The 13,822-nt window shown below is 39.2% G+C and overlaps 1 protein-coding gene across 2 annotated transcripts in view; it reads right to left on the reverse strand.

The window, feature by feature from the left end:
* Positions 1-6,934, reverse strand: part of KIF27 (kinesin family member 27) — an 86,941-nt gene extending 80,007 nt beyond the window's left edge. For both annotated transcript variants that reach the window (XR_005064975.1, XM_037035917.1), the window contains exons 1-2: positions 6,816-6,934; positions 1,499-1,883 (exon numbers count right to left, since the gene is read on the reverse strand). Coding sequence is in view for 1 of the 2 variants with exons in the window: in XM_037035917.1 (XP_036891812.1) it covers positions 1,499-1,796 (298 nt within the window). In the remaining variant the exon portion in view is untranslated. The remainder of the gene's footprint in view (positions 1-1,498; positions 1,884-6,815) is intronic.
* Positions 6,935-13,822: the final 6,888 nt, after the last annotated feature.

Genomic DNA, 13,822 nt, shown 5'->3' on the forward strand with positions numbered 1-13,822 from the left:
TCCTCTTTGGCAGTTTCCAGGAACTTGCCAATAGCAGTATCTATAAATTACAGTATATGTTAAGCATTCTGGATTAGGCAGTATATATAGCTGATCGTTCCCTCCTTCAGCAGATAACGAAACAGCACAAAAATTCAAAAGACTTATCAAAAAACTCGATTTCAAATAATATTCATAATAAAGCTTCAAATACATAGTTTGGTAGCCTAAAAACCACATTTCAGCATTAGGCTTATATTCCTGAAATAAACTTTCTTTCTTGCATATTTTTTCATTTTGAAATAAACTATTCCATACAGAGAACTTACAAAGTTTTGTATCTTAGCAGTCATTAGCTCAATAGCTATTATATGCTATTTTATAAGTACAGAAATGAAAGTTTTTAGAGAAGATTATGCCTAGTAAAAAAAGTACATCCAAGATTCTGAAAAGTTGTAAAATTAACATCAGTTTAAATAAAGATCATATTAAATAAAAGAAACTTTTACCCTGCCACAGTAACTAGCAAGGTACCCTAAACACTGCAAATGCTCAATAATTATTTATGGGGGGAACCCCAACATTATTGGCATAGCCAATAATCAAACAGCAGACAACTTAAACACTTAAAATATCTCACAATTTTCTTTGTCAACTATACGCCAATAAAGCTGTAAAAAAACCTGAAATCTGCCTAGGAAATGGTGGGGGGAGACACTTTAAACTACATAATAAATTTATCTTATATTCCTCTAAGTTCTAGTTACAGGACTCAATATTTACAAGCAGACTATTAAAAGATGCAAAGTCTAATCATGTTCATTCATGTCTCTCTAACTTAAATTTCATTCAAAATAACAAAGGGTTGCCAGAAGCAGGGGGTGGCAGGTGGGAGAAATGGGTGAAGGCAATCAAAAGCCACAAACTTCCCTGACAACCTAAGTCCTGGGGATGTAATACATAGCACGGTGACTACAGTTAACAATTCTGTATTGCGTATTTGAAAGTTGCTAAGATTTCTCATCACAAGAAAAAAAACTATTTGGAACCGTGTGAGGTAACTGATGTTCACTAAACTGGGTGACGATTTTGCAATAGAAACGTATATCAAATCATTCCTCAAACAACTATAATCGCAAATTAAATTTTTAAATAAAGCTACAATATTTTAAACAAATGTTTCTTTTTTTATTACTATTTGTTGCTTTGAATTGAATTCATTGTTAACCATTGACACTGGTTAATGGAATTATACAGGTTTCCGGTGCACAGTTCTACAACACATCATCTGTGCACTGTATTGTGTGCTCTGCACCCCAAGTCCAGCCTCGTTCCCTCACCTTTTATCCCCCTACACCCTCCCCCTTAAAACCACATTTCAAAGATGACATATTCGCACTTCTGACTATCCTATTCGTTATTTCATTCAATCAATATTCTGAGCACCTACTATGAGTCAGGTACGGTCATATTTTAGTTTCGTTCAAATGTTTCAAGTCAAAGAGAAAGAGAATCTTACCAACATGGCCTCCTCCGATGGTGTACGTCTTCCCAGATCCAGTTTGTCCATAGGCAAAAACAGTTGCATTATAGCCTTCGATGAGTGACAACACAAGTGGCTTTATGCACATATTATAAACTTCATCTTGAGTGGAATTTTTGCCAAAAACAAAATCAAAAGTAAAGACTCTATCTCTCCCAATGATAATTTGCTGGGTGTTTGGAACAACTCTCACACAAACTTGATGATTATGAAGAACTTCTTTGCAGAGCAGAGGTCTAATTCTTACAGCAACTTTTACTGGTATTTCTTCCATGGCAGCTTAGATTTTACTAAATAGATTTTCTACTTAACATTCAGTGTCTAGTGTGAGAAACATCCATTTTACATAAGATCTGGACTCCTGTGTATCAAAATAAAAGCAAAGTTGAATTATTGACTCTTCTACCCTAATAAACAAATCATGATCTAAAGCAAAGTCAATTACAGCAGGTTCTGCTCCCAAATAAGATAGTTACAAAGCATCTGTCTTGTAAAAGTACATCTATAATTTACAGATGAAACACCATGCTGTCTGGATTTGCTATAAAATAACCGAGGAAATGAAGGCCATGTATTGGTAAATGATGAAACTAAATAAAAGCACAAGGGATTCCAACGTGCCATTATTTTTGTAGTGCTATTTCCCAGCTAAATCTAAAAATTGAATAATTAGGGAGTTAGAAAATTAAGGCTGGAAAATTGTACAGAGGTGTTGAAAGCAAGTCCTCGTACTAGGTTTTATGGCTATGCATTGAAAAATAATACCTCTTCTTTGCCACAGATATTATATAAATAAACCCATGAAATAATTACAAGGATTTCCAAAAGTCAATATAAATTTAAAAGGAAGTTTTTATTCAAAATAATCAAAACTAACAGAAAAACTGCTTTTGTGCTCCTAAATTATGTTAAACATATTTCTGAAGATCTCTGGTAGAATTTATACATTAAAAATTAAACTGCACCCTGACTAGTGTGGCTCAGTTGGTTAGAGCATCATCTCGTACTCAAAGGGTTGCAGGTTCCATTGCCTGTCAGGGCATACACCTGGGCACATAGGATCCCCAGCCCAGGCACTTACAAATGGCAACCTATTGATGGTTCTCTCTCACATTGATGTTTCTCTCTCTCCCTTCCTCTCCCTCTAAACAGCAATGAAGAAATGTCCTCAGGTAAGGACAAAAAAATTTAAATTGCTAACTACACTTACAATGAACAACTTAAAAAATAAATTAAGAAAACAATTCCACCCTGGCTGGTGTGGCTCAGTGGACTGAGCACCAGCCTGCAAACTGAAAGGTCACTGACTGGATTCCCAGTCAGGGCACATGCCTGTGTTGCAGGCTAGGCCCCTGGTTGGGGGTGTGCGAGAGGTAACTGATCATGATTTCTCACACAGATGTTTCCTACCATCTCCTTCTCCCTCCCTTCCACTCTCTCTAAAGTAAATAAATAAAATCTTTTAAAAAAATTTGATTTACATTAGCATCAAAAGAATAAATATACTTAGGAATAAGTTTTTTAAGATGTATAAAATTGATACTTAGAAAGCTACAAAATATTGTTGAAAGACAGCAAAGATCTAAATAAGTGGGAAAAAACATCTCAAGTTCATGGATTGGAAGACAACATTGTTAAGATGACAATATTTCCCAAACTGATCTACACATTCAACATAACTCTTACCATAATCCTAACCGACGTCTTTGCAGAAATTGACAAGCTAATCCTAAAACTCATATGCAAATTCAAGGGACACAGAGTAGCAGAAACAATAGTGAAAGAGAACAAAATTAGAAGACATACTTCCTTAATTTTAAAACCAAGCAATAGTGCCCTGGGTGGTGTGGCTCAGTAGATAGAGCACCAGCCTGTGAACCAAAGGGTCACTGGTTCGATTCCCAATTAGGGCACATGCCTGGGTTGCCGGCCAGGTTCCCTGGTGTGGGTCACATGAGAGGCAACCACACGTTGATGTTTCTCCCTCTCTTTCCCTCTGTTTAAAAGTAAATAAAATCTTTTAAAAAACAAAAAACAAGCAATAGTAATCAAGACAGTATGTACGGGCATAGGCCAGGCTTAAAAATCAATGAAAAAAGGGGAGGTAGAAGATAAAAAGGGGATAAATGGTGTTGGAAGGAGACTTGACTTGGGATGAAGAACACACAACACAATATATAGATGATGTATTATAGAACTGTATACCTGAAACCTATATAATTTTATTAATCAATGTCACCCCAATAAATTCATTGAAAAATATAAATTTAATATAGAAAAAATATTAATGGAAAAGAATTGAGAATCCAGAAATAATCACATTTATAGGCAATTAATTTACAACAAGCATGCCAAGACAATTTAATGGGGAAACACTAATCTTTTCAACAAATAGTCAGGGGACAACTGGATAGCCACAGTCATAAGAATGGAATTGGACTCCTACCTAATATACACGAAAGTTAATTCAAAATGGTTCATAGACCTAAACGCAATGGTTGAACTCTAAGATTATTTTTAAGATCTTTTTTTTTTAAGAGAGGGTAAGGGAAGGAGAAAGAGATAGAGAGAAACAATAATATGAAAGAGAAACACCAATTGGTTGCCTCTTGCATGCCCCCAGCACACCACCAACTCAGGGCCTGGCCCACAATCCAGGCATGTGCCCTGACCAGGAATCAGCAACCTTCCTTTTGGAGATGAGGAGCCACCCACTGAGCCACAATGGTCAGGGTGAAACTATAAAATTCCTAAAAGAAAACATAAGGGTAACTCTTCCTAACTTTGAATTTGGCAATGGTTTTTCATACAGAACACCAAAAGCAAGAGCAATGAGCAATAAAAGGAAAAACTGATAAAATGCATTTAATCAAATTTAAAAGTTTTAGGCCTCTAAAGACACCATCAAGGACACAATGCAAAGACAACTCACTGAATGTGAGAAAATATTTGCAAATATATCTAATAAAGATCCGTATCTGGAATATATAAAGAACTATGACAACTCAATACTAAAAAAAATTTTTTAATGGGCAAAGGCTCTGAAAAGACATTTCTTCAAAGAAAATATTAAATTGGCCAATAAGCAACAGTAAAGATGCTCAACTTTAGCTACCCGGGAAATGCAATCAAAACCAGAATGAGAAACCATATCATGCCCACAACGATAGTCAAAAAGACATCACAAGTGTTAGCAAGGATGTAGCGAATACAGAACCCTCATACACTTCTGATGGAAATGTGAAATAATGCAACTGCTTTGTAAAACAACCTGGCAGTTGCTCAGTAAGTTAAACAAAGGGTTATCATTTGACCCAGAAACTCTACTCTTAGATATATACCTAACAGAAATGAAAACATCTATTCATATAAAAATTTGTACACCAATACTGCCTTGGTAGGATAAAAGGTTTAAAAGTATAACCAGTAACCTATAATAATTTTTAGTGCAGATGATGAAAAAAATCAGTTTGGGAGAAGGAAAGTCTTGAACAGTATCATTAAGTAACCTAGCAGGCTAAAACTAAAATGTTTTTAGCACAACTTGCCATGGAAATGTTAATTAAGACATATTTAATATTTGCTAGCCTTTAAAAACTCTGCAGTGAGTGGGTAAGTCTAAAAGGGATCATCATAACAAAAAACATTTACATCACTCTATTAAGGGCCACTAAGAGTTAAAAAAATCCAGCTCCTTGAGCTGTAAAGTTCCAAAACAGAATCAGCAAACTATCTTTAATGGCCATAGAGATGCATCTAACCTTGTCAGTTTTATTCATTCCACTAATATTGAGCACTGAAAAAAATACTCATATGTTTGGTAAATCTTTTCTAGGACCTTAAAGGACTCTACAGTCACTTGGTACTGTAAACTTCTCCAAAGAAACTGCAGAGATGCTGTGCTGAGCTGGTTCTTCCCAATGTCTCTGAACACCTACATTAGAAGTTTTCATCATATAGATTCGTTTTTTTTTTAAGCCATCACATTAAAACATGGTTTGTGCCCTAGCTACAGTGGATTGAGCACCGGCAGCAAACCAAAGGGTCGCCAGTTTCATTCCCAGTCAGGGCACATATCTGGGTTGCGGACGAGGTCCCCAGTATGGGGCACAGGAGAAACAACTGAGGCAACAGCACATTGCTATTTCTCTCCTTCTCTTCCCCCTCCCTAAAAATGAATAAATAAAATCTTAAAAAACAAAGAACATGGTTTGTGTTAAGCCAAGCACAATTACTTCCAACGAAATTGAAAGTAGTGTTAAGTATAGTTGGGATGTTTTCATTTTCTTCGTCTTCATAATAGGAATTCGGCTACAAAGGCAAGGGCTTGCAAAAGATCAATATTCAAGGATGTGATTTAAAAAATCCACAGCACTTACACTTCTTCAGCTCTGGTCAGTAACAGTGATCAGAAGCATAAGTATTATGCCATCATTAAATGTAAAGAAAGGTGAAATCTGACTGGCTAGTACTATTTAGGCATAATCAATGGAAGTTTGAAAGCTGAGCAAAAAGGCAAGAGAAATACTTGATCACTGTTGCCATGTCATTAATCAGAAATAAGTGCTTCCAAATACCGTTGCTATCCCGTGCCCTTGGTTTTTCAGAGGTAGTGACTGTCTAAAAACTGTGGCTTGTTGGTATTTCCCTAAGAAATTTCCCAGCAACTAGATAGTGAGTTGTATAAGCACCTCAGAAAAGGATCCAAATACATAAAGAACGAAGTGAAGAAGATATGAAGAGGGAAAACAACAAAGTTTTAAAAACTTGAAGAGGACGGTGTTATTTGAAAGGTTTTAAAGAAAGAATTTGGGCACCCTTTCTTTATCAATTTATGAACTGAGGGAGAGGGCTATCGGACTTACTACAGCCCTTATAATGCGCCAAGTTTCAACATCCGGGATGGAAAGAAAGCGGGCTGCGACAGACAAAACGAAAGCCCCAAAGGAGCTGAGCCTTCCCATACCTTCCAGATCCCGCACTCGGAAGTACCAACACAAAAAAATACAGCAGGATCTGACTCAGTGCCGCTCGATCCCGCATCCCCATACCTTCTGCCCTTCTCAGAGGGACCCAACTTCCTCCCGCCACTAGGTGGGAATCCCAGCCACCCCCTCGGGCACCCTCCTCTGCCTCGCCGCTGCCCCAACCGCCCCCCGAGCGGCACACCGCCACCCCAAGAGCCCCGGTCTCGGCCGGCACCCCCTCCTCCCAACCGCAGCCTGGGACACGGCAGGACTCAGCACCGCACCCAACCTGGCTAGCCCAGCCGGCAGGCCCGCCGCGCACTGACCGGCAGGAGAAAGCCTCGGTCTCCGGCGGCGAGCACAACGCAGAACTCCTGGATTTCCCTCCAACGCGCCGCCGCCGCAGACGCAGCCAGCGCCTTTTGTTGTCACGGGTTCTCCTGGCAACCGGCGACGCCGGAGGCCAACACCGCCCCTCCCAGCCAGCCGCAGGGCACCGCGTCGGCCCCGCCCCCAAGCCGCTTCCGACTCGCTCCAGCCCGGCCCCTCCACGTCCCTCAAACCCTGGCAATCCCGCCCGGCCTCTAGGGAGCCGGCTGCAGGCCACCTGGAGGCCTTCCTCCAAGCGTCGCTGAAAATCCTGCACCTAACAACCCCTCTCAAACTACTGAGCCAAAGTAACTCTCCGGGGCCAGGTCCTGGCGGGGTAGTCCTCCTCATTTGCCAAGACTCCGGGTTCCATTTGGTGTCAGAGCACAAAAAAGAATCAACCAATAAATGCACCAATGGTGGAACAACAATCCGTGTCCAGGTGTCTCTCGCTCTCTCATTTCCTCTAGGTCTCTAAAATCAATAAATAAAAATTTTAAGAAAACAAAGTAACTTTCTACAGATTTATAAAACAAATGTGAGTCACATTGCGTTTCAACATTTTAGCTACTAATTCAATTTCTTTTTATTGAAGTAAAGTTCACATAAAATGAATCTTTTTAAAATATATAATATTTAGCCCTGGCTGGTGTGGCTCAGAGAATTGACCACCTGCCTGCGAACCAAAGGGTTGCGGGTTCAGTTCCCAGTCAGGGTACATACCCGGGTTGCAGACTAGGTCCCAAGTTAGAGGCAACCACATATGGCTATTTCTCTCCCTCTCTTTCTCCTTCCCTTCCCCTCTATCTAAAAACAAATAAACAAAATTTTAAAAAATATATAATATTTATATTTTTCCCATTACCATTTAGTCTCTTTATACTCCCCTCTGTTCATAATCACCACACTGTTGCTCATGTCCATGAGTCCTTTTTCCTTTTTGCTCAATCCCTCCACCCTGTAGCATACCATCCCCACTAGCTGTCACCCGCTCTCCATCTATGAGTTTATATTTTGTTCGTCCATTTTGTTCATTAGATTCCACATGAGTGAAATCATATGGCATTTCTCTTTCTCTGACTGGCTTATTTCAATTAGCATAACATTTTCCAGGTCCAGCCATACTTTCACAAAAGTGAAATTTTATTCTTTTTTACTGCCCAGTAGTAATCCATTGTGTAAATGTCCCACAGAAGTTATATCCACTCATCCATTGACGGACACTCCAGCTGCTTCCATATCTTGGTAAATGTAAATAACACTACAATGAACATAGGGGTCCTTGTGTTCTTTTGAATTAGTGTTTTTGGTTCCTTTGAATCAGTGTTTTTGGTTCCTTTGACTCAGCTATCCCAGGAGTGGGATAGCTGAGTCAAAAGGCAGATCCATTTTTAATCTTTTGAGGTATCTCCATACTGCTTTCCACAGTGCTTGCACCAATCCACATTCCCACTAACAGTGCAAAAGGGTTCCCCTTTCTCCACATCCTTGTCAGCACTTATTGTTTGTTGATTTGTTGATGATAGCCATTCTGACAGGTGTGAGATGGTATTTCATTGTGGTTTTAATTTGCATTTCTCTGATAATTAGTTATGTTGAGCATCTTTTCATACGTCTATTGGCCATCTGTATGTCCTCTCTGGAGAAGAGTCTGTTCAGGTCCTTTGCCCATTTTTAAATTGGGTTGAGGTTTTTTTTTTTTATGTTGAGTTTTGTAAATACTTTATAAACTTTTTTAAAGCCTGAGGCACCACATTTATTTTTTTAAGATTGATTTATTTTTTTATTTTAAAGATAGGGAAAGAGAGATAGAAACATCAATGTGCAAGAGATTCCATTCCCTCTCAAGTGCCCCCAACTGGGGACCTGACCTGCAACCCTGGCACGTGTCCTGACTGGGAATCCAACTGACAGCCTCTCAGTTCACAGGCCAGTGCTCAATCCACTGAGCCACACCAGCCAGGGCTTGTAAACTTTTTCATATTAACCCCTTATAAGATGTATCAGTGAATATGTTCTCCCATTCTGTGGGTTGTCTTTTTATTTTGTTGAGGACTTCCTTTACTGCCCCCCCAAATTTTAGCTTAATGTAGTTCTGTTTGTTCATTTTTTTGGTTTGTTTCCCTTGCTTGGGGAGATATATCCAATGAAAAATTGGATGAGCAATGTCTAAGATTTTCCTACTTATGTTTTCTTTTACCATTTTTATGGTTATGAGTCTAACATTTAAGTTTTTGATCCATTTTGAATTTATTCTTGTGAGTGGTATAAGAAGATGATCTAGTTTCATTTTCTACATATCTGTCTAATTTTCCCAACACCAGTTATTAAATAAACTATCTTTAGTCCATTGTATATGCTTGCTTCTTCTGTCAAATATTAGTTGACAATAAAGGTATGAGTTTATTTATGAGCTCTCTGCTCTGTTCCATTGATCTATGTGTCTGTTTTTAGAAAAGTACCATGATGTTTTCATTAATATTAGGTAGTGGGATTCCCCAACTTTGTTCTTCTTTCTCAGGATCACTGTTGCTATGAGGGGCCTTTCGTAGTTCCATATAAATTTTTGAAATATTTGTCCTAGTCCTGTGAAATACATCATTGGCATCTTGATAGGAACTGCATTGAATCTATAGATTGCTATGAGTAGTGAGGATGTTTTAATTATGTTAATTCTTTCTATCCATGAAGACAGTAAATGCTTCCACTTATTTGTATCTTCTTCAATTTCTTTCTTCGGTATCTTATAATTTTCCAAGTACGGGTCTTTTACATCCTTGGTTGGGTTTATTCCTAGGTATTTTATTCTTTTTGAAGCAATTGTGAATGGGATTGTTTTCTTAATTTCCCCTTTTCTTCGTTCACTATCGGCATATAAAAATGCCACTGATTTCTGGATATTAATTTTGTATCCTTCTACTTTGCTGAAGTCATTGATCAGTTCTAGTAGTTACTTGGTGGAATCTTTGGGGTTCTCTATGTGTAGTATCACATCATCTGCCAATAATGATAGTTTTATGTCTTCCTTTCCAATTTGTATGCCTTTTATTTCTTCTTTTTGTCTGATTTCTATGGCTAGGACTTTCAGTACTATGTTGAATAAGAGGAGAAATTGAATATCCTGTCTTGTTCCTGCTCTTAAAGGGAAAACTTGTAGTTTTTGACCGTTGAGTATGATCCTGGCAGTGGGTTTGTCATATATGGCCTTTCTTATGTTTAGGGATGTTCCTTCTACTCCCACTTTGCTAAGAGTTTTTATCATAAATGGGTGCTGGATTTTATCAAATGCTTTTTCTGCATCTATTGAAATGATCATGTTTTTATCCTTCATTTTGTTTATGTGGTGTATCACATTTACTGATTTGCAAGTGTTGCACGAACCTTGCATTTCCGGAGTAAATCCCACATGATCGCGGTGTATGACCTTTTTCATGCATTGCTGCATTCAGTTTGCTACTATTGAGGATTTTTTCATCTATGTTCATCAGGGGTATTGGCCTATAAATTGCTTTCTTTGCAGTGTCCTTATCTGGTTTTGAAATTTGGATAATGCTGACCTCACAAAATGAGTTTGTCAACCTTCCCTCCTTTTGAATTTTATGAAATATTTTTAGAAGAGGTGTTCTTCTTGGAATGTTTGGTAAAATCCCCTGAGAAGCCATCTAGTCCAGGGCTTTTGTTGGTTGGGAGCTTTTTTGTTTTGTTTTGTTTAAAACTGAATTTATTTTTTAAAATTTTTATTTATTTATCTTTAAAGGGGGAGGGAAGGAGAGAGGGAGAGAAATATCAATATATGGTTGCTTCTGGTGTCCCCTGCTGGGAACTGGCCCACAACCCAGGCATGTGGCCTCATTGGGAATCAAACCGCGATCGTGTGGTTTGCAGGCCTGTGCTCAATCCACTGAGCGACACCAGCCAGGGCTTGTTGGGAGTTTTTTTATTACTGCTTCAATTTCACCAGATGTAATCAGACTATTCAAATTCTGATTCTTTCAGATTTAGTTTTAGAAGATTGTATGTTTCTAGGAATTTATCCATTTCATCCACGTTGTCCAGTTTGTTGGCATACAGTTGTTCATAATATTTCCTTATGATCCTCTGTATTTCTTGGGTGTCCATTGTTATTTCTCCTCTTCCGTTTCTGATTTTATTTATTGGAGTCCTTTTTCTTTTTTCCTTTATGAGTCTGGTTGAAGGTTTGTCAATCAAGTTTATCTTTTCAAAGAAGCAGATCTTGGATTTATTAATCTTCTGTATTGGTTTTTTTTTTTTGCTTTATTTTTTTTAAAGATTTTTAATTTATTTATTTTTAGAGGGGAAGGGAAGGAGAGAGGGAGAGAAATATCAATGTATGGTTGCCTCTGCTGGGGACACACAATGTATTTTGTGTTCCCTGCCAGGAACTGGCCTGCAACCCAAGCATGTGCCCTGACTGGGAATCGAACTACAATCCTCTGGTTCACAGGCCCGTACTCAATCCACTGAGCTACACCAGCCAGGGCCTGTATTGCTTTTTTTAGACTGTTTCATTTATTTCTGTTCTGATTGTAAAGGTCATTTTTTAAGTTGAGTCAATTAGGGTCTTGGTTCCAAGGAACAGAAACCAACTCTGGATTACTTAAAGGGGGGAAAGAGACTTGTCTGGAAAGTTTATCATTAGAGCACTTTATGTTATAAGTAATAGAAACTCCAAATTGGATTATCTTAAATAAGAAAATTAATTTCAGTTCATAAAACTTGAAATGAAATGTGAAAAGTTATGTTTTAGAGTCAATGGAACAGAACATTTTTCCACATACTCATGAGTTTATTTAAAGGAGACCTCCACTCTGTTACATCAATTAATTCCTGTACCAATTCCATACTGCTTTAATTACTATAACTTTCTGGTACATTTTGCTATCTGATAGGTCAAGCCCTTCCTTACTGTTTTAAGTTTTCTTAGCTGCTTTTGGTGTTTGTCTTCCTAAATAACTTTTGAATCGGTTTGACAATTTCCAGAAGAACGGAGTTTCACTGAAATTTTTAATTGGGATTGCATTTTATTTTTCCTTAATGTATAAGATTTTTATAAACATAAAGGGCAACTTTTAAAAAGTAAGAACTTCAATAGCTCTTTATGATAAAGTACAATCTTCTTGACACGGCATACAAGGCCTTCCATATTCTACTCTTTTAAAAAAATTTTAGGACTTCCGCCAAGATGGAGGCATAGGTGGAAACACTGTGCCTTCTCCCACAACCAAGTTTGAATACAACAAAGGTTTGGAGAAACAAAGACACAACCAAAGGACAGAAAATTGAATTATACGGAAGTCCGACTACATCTAACCATTTAACGGGGACGGTAAGAGGGGCGGAGCCAGCAGCAAGCAGGGTCGGCCAGGACAGGGCCCCCGACCCAGGCACGCAGGCAAACGGGAACCAGTTGGGGTGCGGGGCAGACCGCGGGCGCATATTCGCGCACAGTGAGACAGACCACCCAGGCCCCAGGGGGCAAGGGCTGACGGCGGTGGCACACTTGAGTGCAGTGGGACGAAACGCCTGGGCCCGGTGACGGCAGCAACTGCGGCACCGGTGAGGGCCGTGGCGGCAGGCGGTGGACAGGACACCATAGTCCCTCTTTGACCCCGCCCCCACATACAGCGTCACAACCCAGCGACTTAGTTGCCCTGTTCTAGTGAACACTTTAGGGCTCTGATCCTGCTATGGAACAGGCACGAACAACCCGAAAGATGGCACAAGAAGAACTCAAAGTCCCAGAGCCAATAACTCTCAGCGACCGAGAAATTGCCAGCCTCTCAGAAGCACAATTCAGGACACTATTTATCAGGATGCTCACAGAACTGGTAGATTATAGTCACAAATTAGAGGAACAAAGTCACAAATTAGAGGAACATATGAAGGCTAAACTAATTGAAATGAAGGCAGATGCACAGGAAACCAATAGTGATGGAAAGGAAATGGGGACACAAATCAATGGAATGGACCAGAAGGAAGAACAAAACATCCAACCAGAAAGGAATGAAGAAATGAGAATTCAAAAAAATGAGGAGAGGCTTAGGAACCTCCAGGACATCTTTAAACGTTCCAACATCCGGATTATAGGGGTACCAGAAGGGGGAAAGAAACAGCCACGAGTGGAAAACTTATTTGAACAAATAATAAAGGAGAACTTCCCCAGTCTGGCAAAGGAAATAGACTTCCAGGAAATCCAGGAAGCTCAGAGAGTCCCAAAGAAGTTGGACCCAAGAAGGAACACACCAAGGCACATCATAATTACATTAGCCAAGACTAAAATGAAGGAGAGAATCCTAGAAGCAGCAAGGGATAAGGGGACAGTCACCTACAAAGGAGTACCCATCAGACTGTCAGCGGATTTCTCAAAAGAGACCTTACAGGCAAGAAGGGGCTGGAAAGAAGTATTCCAAGTCATGAAATCCAAAGACCTACAGCCAAGATTGCTTTATCCAGCAAAACTTTCATTTAGAATGGAAGGACAGATAAAGTGCTTCTCAGATAAGGTCAAGTTCAAGGAGTTCATCATCACCAAGCCCTTATTATATGAAATGCTAAAGGGACTTATATAAGAAAGAGATGATGAAAAATATTAACAGTGAAAGGACAGCAAACACACAGTTATTAACAACCACACCTAAAACAAAAGCAAACCAAGAGGACAGCTAGATCAGGAGTGGAACCATAGAAATGAAGAACACATGGAGGGTTAGCAACAGGGGGGTGGGAGGGGGAGAAGGGGGGAGAAGGTACAGAAAATAGCATAGACAGTAGGTAGAAAATAGATAGGGGGGAGGGCGAGAATAGTGGGGGAAATATAGAATCCAAAGAACTTGAGACACGTGGTTATAAACTAAGGGGGGGGAGAATGGTGGGGGAGGGAGGGTGTGGGTGGAGGGGATTGAAGGGGGGAATAGAACAACTGTAATGGTATAATCAATAAAAT

This window comes from Sturnira hondurensis, unplaced genomic scaffold, assembly GCF_014824575.4.
Source record: "Sturnira hondurensis isolate 20B ecotype Veracruz unplaced genomic scaffold, ASM1482457v3 Scaffold0022566, whole genome shotgun sequence".
In the NCBI taxonomy this organism is placed as follows: Eukaryota; Metazoa; Chordata; class Mammalia; order Chiroptera; family Phyllostomidae; genus Sturnira; species Sturnira hondurensis.